Below are 11,873 nucleotides of genomic sequence, written 5' to 3'. Positions count from 1 at the left end.
TCAAAAATTCTTTGTCAGCGGATGTCTACGTCTTAATAGCTGTCTGCATGCTAAACAGCCCGATCCGTCCAGTAGTTTGAACTTTGAGCTGTGCGTTGGTAGATCAGTACAGTTAGTACAAGATTGAACAATGCATTTATCGTTTATCGTTTCGTTTACTCCTCACGGTCAATGTTTACGTATTGTCCGGCAGTATGAGTTGGCCATAACAGTCAGTATTGGACTCATCGAGTAAAAGAAATAGTAAACGTGATGGTCCAACTCTCGCCACAATTTGTCTCTCTTACACGTTCGCAAAAAAAGGGGGACAGATATACGCTGCCATTTTGTTGAGTTTGGCATTTATTATTTCGTTTATTGACGTTTTTGACAGATTGACAATGACAGATTGACAGCGTGACAATGACAAACAAGTGACAGTCCACCACTTAGTCTATGGTGTGTGTGTCTATGGTAATTTGTCTAAGATCACTAAAAACCTCAAGAAACTTGTGTCCAGAGCCAAATTTTCATCAGATTAAAAAAAAAGTTACCGCTTTCTAGTCTGTTACTCTGTCATTGTCAGTAAAAAAATAAATCAAAACAAACCAACGAAACCAACATAACCTTTTATCATAACTGAAACTGAGAGTTGAGACTGAAACAAACGGAACAATCGCTTTAGTTTTAACTAGAAAACTGAAGTTTTACTGATTATTAGGTATATATTATTGTACGTAATACAACTTTGTAGAAACAACTTCGACAAGGAAGCTGACAGAAAAATAAGCTGGGCTGGGCAGCATTTGGAAAATTGCGTCAAGTCTTCAATTCGTCGATACCCCAAAGCCTAAAGACGAAAGTCTTTAATGAATGTGTCCTACCTGTGATGTCGTATGGTGCTGAAACGTGGACACTGACAGTTGGCCTTGTCCACAAGTTCAAAGTCGCTTAGCGGGCTATGTTGGGTAACTCTGAGGGACAAAATCCGTAACAACGAAATCCGTTGGATGACCAGAGTGACTGACATAGCCCAACGAATTAGAAATCTGTACTGGCAGTGGGCAGGCCACGTCTGCCGCAGAACCGATGGGGCAGACGTGTTCTGAAGTGGAGACCGCGTATCAGCAAGCGCAGTGTGGGACGACCTCCAACCCGCTGGACTGACGACCTTAAGTAAGTTTACTCTCTCTCTTCGGATCACGCTCACATAATGTACTAATTACTAGGTAATACAAATCTCTTGATCTGAATTTGGACACATAGACAAGTGGCCAGGTTTGAAGAGTATAGTTAAATCATAACATAACTTCATATGTACCTACCTACTTAAATAATTACTGTCTACTAGGTACCTAGCATTAAATGAGTTCAAAAAGGGCTGAGCCATCATTAATAATTATATTTGTTAGAACAGTTTTGACTACTGACCGCTTGATAAATGACAACACATTTTAGACATAATCTTGTGGTACACTGAAGTTAAAGTTGCAATAAAACATCTAGGTAATCTATTACAGAAAGGCAACTCTTTAATAATCAATTCAGTTTTCTTTGTTTAAGACATGTAATTAAGTTCGGGACCTTGAGTTTGAGCTGTATTTTAGTGTATGTATAAAGGTTATCTGTCTATCTATCTGCTGGCTTTTTACAGCTCATCTGTTCAACCAATTTTGACAAAAGGTACAAAGATCTTTCATCCTGGGGATGGATATAGCCTATTTTTAAATAAACTAGGCTCTGAAAATCGAACAGTTCCCACAAGATAAATGAAGTTGCGAGTATAAATTATTTAGTGTGGAGCTTTGTTACATGCTGGAGAAGGAGATAGGCTACTTTTACCCTTTAAATCAGCGCGGATAAAGTCACGGGCATCATCTACTTATTAATTAATATTATAAATAAAACTTAGACCTCATTAAGATAGATAGTAAAATAAGAAGAATAGTTCTTGTCTAATTAGCAATTTAAAAAATTAAAGATCAATAATTTCTATTTTTTCAGTGATAACTGTGGACCAGTTAGTTACGTTATGTTAACAGCCTGTGAATGACCACACCACCTGCCTAATCCACTTTGTTAGAAGAATGCAAGTTGATTTTGCTGCATCAAGACTACACTCTACAGAATCCTCATAAGTCATCTAAGTGCAGTAACACTGCGCAACAAACTACAGTTTTATAACAATATAAAAATTTAATAGTAAATAAAATGTTTTTTGTCTCTGCTTTTCTATTATGAACATAGTGTTTTTATAGCTAGTCATGCCATAAGATTCTTTTATAGGCATTTTAATTCATACCTACATACAACGGGCTAGCTTTTGAGACTTGCCGCCTTGATGGAGAAAAGAAGAGGAGATAGGGACGTTCCGGAGTCTCTGGATTCATCCATACAAAACGTGAGTGAGTCTCTGGCTGAAGGAGTGAAGGGGTTGACTTACCCCGCCGCCCCCTACCGAGGCTGTTTTAAGTCAATGACAATTTTATCAAAATTAAAAATCATTTAAAAAAGTATACATCCCCGGCGGAAAATCACTCCTTCCAAGGGAATGATTTCCCTCCCCTCCCTTTTACCTCAGCTACCCCCATCAAGGCTGCACGTTTCAAAATGTTCATACAAATAAACAAAATTGAGAATTGCCTGTTACGTTCTCAATAAGCTCATAATTAAAAAAATTGTGAGCTAATCTTTGAAGTGTTGAACCGATTTTGATGAGACTTGGTGCACAAACAGTTGGGGACAGTGTGGCTAATTCTGTTAGACGAGGTCTAAATGTATTGCTATCCTTTTCTGCAGTGCAGGGAGCTTATGAAAGGAACAGCAATACACATAAACCTGTCATTTTAATTTAGTTTTGATCATAGATTCCCGGAAATATCCAGGCAGGCAAATTCCAGAATACTTTTTAACTATTATTAGTATCATCTGAAAACTTACTTTTTTTAGGATGAAATAAAACAAATTAAATTCTTTTGTTTAAATTTAAATTAGATACTATAAGTAGGTAGGTATGCGTATAAGTATTTTACATCAGCTGTAAAATTCATAAGGTGTATTTAAGTAGGTACATCATAAACAGTTCAAATTATATAGGTATTCTACAAGTCTGATGACCCCCAGGTTAGTTGCAGTCTTGACTCTTGAATTAAGTTAGGTTCTAGTGGCCCTAGCTTAGGTAGCTGGAAGATAGGCAACATAATCTGGTAAGTATAGGTTAGGTACCATAGATGATCTGCAACCTGAAAATAATAATTTATTTTAGAAAAATACTTAATATAATAAGCTAGCTAAATTTGGTAGGTAGGTCCATTTCATACAAAATTTTACTAACTTATACCCTTCTATACTAGATTGTGCCCGCGATTTTGTCCGCGAGGACTACACAAATTTCAATTAGATAGATCAGTCAGTCAGCTTTTCCTTTTTTATATATAGATAAATTAAGTACCTACTTTCTTGTTTGTGAATGGATGCAAGTAATGGTAGGTAGTAGGTAGGTATTTTCTGTTATTGTATGTATGTTTCTTAATATACCTGGTAGGTAGGTACCTACCTAGGTTTCTATTCTGGTGAAAAAATGGGTTGATTTTATCAGATGTAGGTACCAACTTATATGTATAATTGAATCATAAATTAATGTAAGTAGGCACCTACTTAGTAGGAAATTTGAGCCACACGTTTGATGTACCTACCCATAAGGCTTAGAATAATATTATGTAGGTATTAGGTACCTAGGTATAGGTAGGTAATAAATTGTGCATATCTTACCTTTGCCTCAATGATCAAGGTGTGACATACCTACTCTTTGTGATCGATCTTACAACGCTACAAGTAAATGCATTCTGCGAGCTATATGTATGGATGGCTATCGCTGCACAAAATGATTCATCCGAGATGCACTATTATCATTATCTATCATTTTAGCCTGTGGATGTCTGTCTTCTACATCCAATCATCGCTGCACAAAATGATTCATCCGAGATGCACTATTATCATTATCTATCATTTTAGCCTGTGGATGTCTGTCTTCTACATCCAGTCATCGCTGCACAAAATGATTCATCCGAGATGCACTATTATCATTATCTATCATTTTAGCCTGTGGATGTCTGTCTTCTACATCCAGTCATCGCTGCACAAAATGATTCATCCGAGATGCACTATTATCATTATCTATAATTTTAGCCTGTGGATGTCTGTCTTCTACATCCAGTCATCGCTGCACAAAATGATTCATCCGAGATGCACTATTATCATTATCTATCATTTTAGCCTGTGGATGTCTGTCTTCTACATCCAGTCTTGAGGCATCCTCATTCAGCCACTTCACGTTAGGTACCTACTCTATAATATGAACGGTCCATCGGTCGGTACCCCACTAGGTACTTGTAGGTATGCTGTGGTACCAAATCTCAACTCAGTAGGAACGCAGGCATGGATTGTTCACTGCCACTTCAACTTGCTGGGTGGTTTCGACTATGTGAGAACCTGTTTCTTTGACGGATGCTCAACCAAGTACGACAGGCATGGATTGTTCACTGCCACTTCAACTTGCTGGGGGGTTTCGACTATGTGAGAACCTGTTTCTTTGACGGATGCTCAACCCAGTACGACAGGCATGGATTGTTCACTGCCACTTCAACTTGTTGGGGGGTTTCGACTATTTGAGAACCTGTTTCTTTGACGGATGCTCAACCCAGTACGACAGGCATGGATTGTTCACTGCCACTTCAACTTGTTGGGGGGTTTCGACTATGTGAGAACCTGTTTCTTTGACGGATGCTCAACCCAGTACGACAGGCATGGATTGTTCACTGCCACTTCAACTTGCTGGGGGGTTTCGACTATGTGAGAACCTGTTTCTTTGACGGATGCTCAACCCAGTACGACAGGCAAGGATTGTTCACTGCCACTTCAACTTACGGGGGGGTTTGGGCTATGTGAGAACCTGTTTCTTTGACGGATGCTCAACCCAGTACGACATGCATGGATTGTTCACTGTCACTTCAACTTGCTGGAGGGTTTGGGCTATGTGAGAACCTGTTTCTTTGACCGATACACTGCGCACATCACAAATTACGCCGCTGAACCAAATTTAAGTTACACAATCACGACGGTTAGCTTTGACTACCTTCCCAAACATTCTCCTTGCCTCCGTGGGCAAATTAAGGCACTTCACTTATTAAATTTCATCATTTTGTTTAATTATCAATAAGCTTTCACGCTTCTCTCACCGAGTATTTTTTGGTGAGTTACAATTCGACTATCGACTCGTATCCATAAGCGAAAATGACGTCATTTACTAGTTTTAGGACGTCAAACTTAGGACTCGTACTGCCAAATTACTCGATATTGGTATTGGTGTAGGTAAACGCAAACCATTCTCGATGGTGACGTAGTTATGTGGTAATTGGTATCGTAAAGTTGAAAGCTATACTCGCAAACACTCGATCATCTTTAGTTCGCAATATTTCCGCTGTGTCGCTGCCTGTAGATGTATGGAAACAGTCGATTTCGACTTTGGTATTTTTAAAACTATGAAATCTTATACTAACTGTACAGTCAGTCAATCAGTCTTCCTTTTCCTTTTTTAGATTTCGTTTAAATATATTTTAACCTTAAAGTTAGTATTTAGTTAAGAAACATGGAGATCATGTCGCACCCACGACAAGCTGATCTGGTGTCGCGAACATTTTTAACTACAGTTAAGTCCTAGGTGATTTACCTTTGACTCCATCCAAAATTCGTCCAGGCAGAACCAGTCAAAAATGCCGAATCTATTTCAAATTTATTTCAAAACTACCGTTACTTTTTACGATAGAAACTGATTGCTCTTGGTTATAAAAAGACATAAAGAAAGTAATTAAGTAACTAAATCTAAATCCAGTCCATATACGAGCATTTTATCTGCAAAGCTATCATCATAAATGTAGAAGATTAATTAAAATATCCTTATAGGTAAAGTTAGCTAGTTATAGGTATTATGACTATAATCTGGTCGCAACCTACTTATGCAAACAATTAAAGCCGTGTCAACGACCCAAAGCATGACGGGCTTTAATTTTTTTATTGAGAGTGACAAAGATTGTTATTCATCATCATCATCATCATCAATCGATAGACGTCCACAGCTGGACGTAAATCTCTCGTAGGGACTTTCGCACGCCTGACGCGGGATGCGACGGTCTTGCACCGCCCGCGCCATCCAGCGACTCCCTGCGACTCCTTTGACGTTGTCTTCTTACATTACGATAGTTACAGACGACTAGTATCCTACGCGAGTCTCAAAGATGAGTCGCTGAGTATCTCACATACATTTGTATGGTGATTCGCACACTTCGCTACCGGTATCGTCGCATCTGCTACTAGTCTCGCGATACCCACCTTGTCGTCGCCCACGCGTTGCGTCTCCTACGAATATCGGCAATATGGCGACGGATCAGCAGTTTGACAGAATTCTTTGTTTTTAGTAGCATATGTACGAAACTCGAGTAGCGAACATGTATTCTACTGGCATGCGACTGCGGTATTGTCTCTTGCGAGTACCGCAATGTATGAAGGGCCTTACTGTCGGGGGTTTTCCAAAGCCCTCTGCTTTCCAATGCGAGGTTGCCATTCTAGCACCTTGGGAGGTGACGTGCGGGTGTGCGCCCCGTCTCATCGCCTCATACCGCGATTACCATGTCAACCTGTTGTGGACTTTAGTAGTGTAGAAGTAATAGGTAATGTGCTTGTTCACAGCGATGAATACGACGAGGAGTCAGGGCTGCTGCCGTCTGTCACGATGAAGATATTCAAGGGAGACCCCGAAGATAAGCAGGTACCTTTTCAGTATACCGTATAAGTGAATAGGCAAGCGCGATCTTAGGCTGCATCATCACTTGCCAACAGGTCTGGTCAAAATTTCCACAATCGCACCGCTGCGCGCACCGATGGTTCCGTAATCGAGTATTTTTTTTCAACATTTTGCACGATAAATCAAACATAAATAAAAATCTGTTTTAAAATTTACAGAAGCCCTTTCATATGATACCCGATTTGGTATATTATATGTAGTTATCTTACTTTTAAAATTGAAAATACTAATTATTTGTTCATGAACACATTTTAATTTTTTTCTGTGATGTAACCACAAACTCACGGTTTCTGCATTTAATCCTTCATATTTTGTGCTATAAGACCTACCCACCTGCCAAATTTCATGATTCTAGGTCAACGGGTATAGGTTTTCTTGACAGACACAACAGACGGACAGACAGACAGACCACGAAGTGATCCTATAAGGGTTCCTTTTTTCCTTTTGAGTATGTTTTAGGAGGTGGAATCCAGGTTGGAAGAATTTTGTACTGACGGTTTTACTTAGCCAAGGAAACTCCTACTAGTATAAGATTAACGGAAGAGGGTTACGACTCTCAGGAATGGGAATAAGACGCAGAAAGAGGGAATACTTTGGCTAACTTTAAAAAAACTTTGGTTTAAATTGCAGGTGGCATCAAACGTGAAGATCGGAGACAGTCTAACCCTGGTGGTGTCGTTGGAGAAGCAGAGGCAGTACGGACTCCTGGTGTCGGAGTGCTCCGTGAGGGATGGCCTCGGCTGGGCGGAACAGAGTCTTATCGCTGACGATGGGTAGGTCATAGGTGGCGTCAAACGTGAAGATCGGAGACAGCCTAACCCTGGTGGTGTCGTTGGAGAAGCAGAGACAGTATGGACTCCTGGTGTCGGAGTGCTCCGTGATGGATGGCCTCGGCTGGGCGGAACAGAGTCTTATCGCTGACGATGGTCAGGTCATAGGTGGCGTCAAACGTGAAGATCGGAGACAGCCTAACCCTGGTGGTGTCGTTGGAGAAGCAGAGGCAGTACGGACTCCTGGTGTCGGAGTGCTCCGTGAGGGATGGCCTCGGCTGGGCGGAACAGAGTCTTATCGCTGACGATGGTCAGGTCATAGGTGGCGTCAAACGTGAAGATCGGAGACAGCCTAACCCTGGTGGTGTCGTTGGAAAAGCAGAGGCAGTACGGACTCCTGGTGTCGGAGTGCTCCGTGAGGGATGGCCTCGGCTGGGCGGAACAGAGTCTTATCGCTGACGATGGGTAGGTCATAGGTGGCGTCAAACGTGAAGATCGGAGACAGCCTAACCCTGGTGGTGTCGTTGGAGAAGCAGAGGCAGTACGGACTCCTGGTGTCGGAGTGCTCCGTGAGGGATGGCCTCGGCTGGGCGGAACAGAGTCTTATCGCTGACGATGGGTAGGTCATAGGTGGCGTCAAACGTGAAGATCGGAGACAGTCTAACCGCCATTTATTACCAAAATTCTTACATTTGACTTAAATGGAGAGTACAACAAGTGATATTTAATTAGGTACATATTTAAAACGCACATAACTCCAAAAAGTCAGAGGTGCGTGCCCGGGATCGAACCTCCAACCTCCGATTAGGAGGCGGACGTCCTTACAATTTTTCTATGGAGTTGAGGATCAAATGCTATAAAATGCCCTCTTACCGGTTGGACGATTTTTCCAAGTAGGAAAATTATTTCTAAACAAAAAGTAGGGTAAATGCTCTAGCCTCCGACCATGTACTAATATTATAAATGCGAAAGTGTGTCTGTCTGTCTGCTAGCTTTTCACGGCTCAACCGTTGAACCGATTTTGACGAAATTTAATACAGAGATAGCTTGCATCCCGGGGAAGGACATAGGCTATTTTTTATCCCGGAAAATTAAAAACAAATTCACGCGGATGAAGTCGCGGGAATCATCTAGTAGTAAAATATGCAAAAAATAATCTTCTTTCCAGATGTCCTCTCGATGGAGAAATCATGGGCCTCTTCCAGTACTCTCGCGAGAAGCAAGAAGCGCATGTGTCGTTTCCAGCGCACAAGTTCCCCTACACAGCAAGTGTGTACTACACGTGCGAGGTCAAACTGTGTGACCTAAACCATCCCACGGACTGTGTGAGTACTACTATTTTCACCTAACTACAGTAGCCCGCAGGAAGTATTGTACATCGACCTTTAGAAAGAGATTTAGCGGTTTCGTAGAGCGTTGTCTCTGTCGTTGAGACCGACAAAACATCACAAAGGTAAGAGTGACTGAGTAACGCTCTACCAAGCCAAAACCTCCTTCTAAAGGTCGACATAGTTACAATATTTTCTGCCGGCCTACTGTATATGTATAGCTAATACCGGCTGCTCACGTGATTTACGGCAATAGAAATACATAATCTGTGACTCTACCTATTACGGCTGACGAGATACAGCCCACTGAGAGACAGACGGATGGACGAACAGACAGCGGATGCTTAGCAATAGGGTCCCGCTTCGGGTTCGGAACCCTAAGAATAGGATCCAGATTTTTTGTAATTCAGATAATTGTATTTATTACTTACTAGCTGATGCCCACGACTTCATCCGCGTGGAATTAGGTTTTTTAAAAATCCCGTGGGAACTCTTTGATTTTTCGGGATAATAAAAAAAACATAGTCGAATTGAGAACCTCCTCCTTTTTTTGAAGTCGGTTGAAAAGTAGCCTATGTCACTCTCCAGGTTTTTATCTATACCCATGCAAAGATCTCATCAATCCGTTGCACCATTGCGAGGTAATTTTTAAATCATGTAGTTTTGATACATTTAGGACATTGTAATTCCAGGAGCCCTGTACCCACAAGAAGAACCGCGTCCGTCGCGAGTCGGACGACGGCGCGCCGGCCACTGTGGAGGTGTTCTCTGGCCTGTGGGTCAACGAGGCGGACTCGCCTGAAGCTGACGATGTTACATCGGAAAAGGTACGCCATTTTATTTTATTTATTTTAACGGCATTATGTTTAGTAGGTAACATAAGTTATTGTTGTCGATGATATTATAATGTGCGTTGCTAAATTTGGATCTAGGGACGACTATGTTAAAGTTACTAGCCTAACTTTTTAGTTTCTGGCTACTAAAACCAGAGATTAGTTATAATTACTTATCTCTGCTAAAACTAAACTTCCGTACATATAGTTTAATATTCTTTATTGTACACCAAAAAGAAAAGACACAAAAAAGAAACATGTAAAATATACAAATATATATATACATATTACATATACTTAAACTTATATAGGTATAAATTATATTTTTTTATTTATTTAGTGTATCATATATTTTTTTCTCTTCAATTACAGAAAGAAGACACGATTTGCATATCGCAGCGCTACTTCGCGATCGGCATATGTATAGCGGGCGTTATTCTGATGATATGCGTCATTGCGGCCATTGCGTGCATACTCGCACGAAGACGGAACCCTAAATCTTACTCAAGAACTGGCAGCTCCCTGTATAGTACACTTCCCTATACTAACACTGGTTACTCACAAACGAGCTAAATGTCCGTCAATAGGTACTTTTACCTTATGTGCGAAAGGGACACAAAATATTAAGTATGAGAAAAAGTGGGAGGGAAGATAGGGTAAGCAGCCCTACTTGTGTCATTCAGATTTTAAGGTCAGCTGTCAGTGCGACTCGAATTCAAATTGGTTTTCAGGTACAACGAAATTATATTTTTGAATGTGTTGTTTTGTATGTTTAATTGTGTGTGTGTGCTTTGCCATCATCTTTGTATGTATGTATATGTGATTTTACACTAAGACTAAAATAAAAAAGTAACAATATAAAAGGATTTATGAAATTCATTTAAAAGAGGGTAGAAAACCGCTAATCATGTAATATTTTTATTTGTATTATCATACTTTAAATATAGAATGTTGCGTTCGGAAACTGCAACGATTCAGTCATTGTTTAGTCTAGGTAGGTACTGAATAAATTAATTTTAAGTAAAAAAAAGCTATATTTATCTCAATTTTGTGATAGTTTCGTGCATTAATATCCGTCCATGAATATTTTAAGTTTTATTTTTACTATTTTATTTTTATTGGAAGGTTGCCTTGCATTACGTAATATTATATTAACGTAGTTTTTTTTTGTAGTATGAAAATTGTAGTCGATTATCTACTACAGTATTTGACTCAATACTTTTCACAATGTGATTTTGATTTTAGTTTAATTTTAAATAAAGACCTGCGATAACTGTAATAACATAACATTAAAACACATAATTTTATGATAAAGTTTCAAAAAATATTAAAACTTTGTATTAATAGTTAACGCTGGTCCATAGACTATTTTTTCGGTGGTGGGAATCTATCTATGTTTTAATAATCGCTCTTGAAATACTTAATATTCATTATTACAAAAATCTATGATTTACATATGATATTGAAACAAATATATATATATTAAATATGATAGTACCCACATACCTTTAAATAAAAAGTAGTCATTTATAAAATAATCTGCATGGAATAAATGATATAGGTAATCTGTGACAATAATTAACTTCTTAGGATGCCATATTGATTTTAAATTCCTAATATCTTAGTATATACATAGAAAAATTAATCCGTCCAATATAGGTGCTATTTTTTGATATTTAGCTATAATGTATCGCTTATTTTTGACACAGACGTAGAGAAAATGAGACGCAAGGTGACTGACGGGAAAAATTGCTACGAGTGTTACAAATGACAGAATGAGTAGGTGCACTGGCTTCACTAGATTGTTTGCGAGTTTCGTCTATCTTTTTTTGACGTCTGTGATTTTTGCTTCCTACCTATAATTTTTTTGTAACAACGAATTTTGATATGCGTTTCATACTTACTCCATTGATTTTAGTTAACTGTGTTCTTACTAGTTTTTTTTTGTTCTCAATGGGGTTCTGGAACCATATCGGAACGTTAAACCTTCGAAGGTTTTACTGTGTACGAATTTTTTAACAAATATACTGACTTAAAATACATTTTGTTTTATTTAACTGCTAAACCCATTTTAGGAACGACTAGTCTTATAACTGGGTAATTT

General features: G+C 39.3%; 1 protein-coding gene across 1 annotated transcript in view; it reads left to right on the top strand.

The window, feature by feature from the left end:
* The window catches only part of pio (piopio), a 61,902-nt gene extending 50,093 nt beyond the window's left edge, over positions 1 to 11,809 (top strand). The window contains exons 6-10 of the mRNA XM_034982742.2: positions 6,724 to 6,802; positions 7,469 to 7,611; positions 8,777 to 8,933; positions 9,629 to 9,763; positions 10,142 to 11,809. Coding sequence (XP_034838633.1) covers positions 6,724 to 6,802; positions 7,469 to 7,611; positions 8,777 to 8,933; positions 9,629 to 9,763; positions 10,142 to 10,342 — 715 coding nt within the window. The 3' untranslated portion in view covers positions 10,343 to 11,809. The remainder of the gene's footprint in view (positions 1 to 6,723; positions 6,803 to 7,468; positions 7,612 to 8,776; positions 8,934 to 9,628; positions 9,764 to 10,141) is intronic.
* Positions 11,810 to 11,873: the final 64 nt, after the last annotated feature.

This window comes from Maniola hyperantus, chromosome 27 (assembly GCF_902806685.2).
Source record: "Maniola hyperantus chromosome 27, iAphHyp1.2, whole genome shotgun sequence".
In the NCBI taxonomy this organism is placed as follows: Eukaryota; Metazoa; Arthropoda; class Insecta; order Lepidoptera; family Nymphalidae; genus Maniola; species Maniola hyperantus.
Note: the sequence above shows the minus strand (reverse complement) of the source record. Positions and strands in the feature narration are given on the sequence as shown.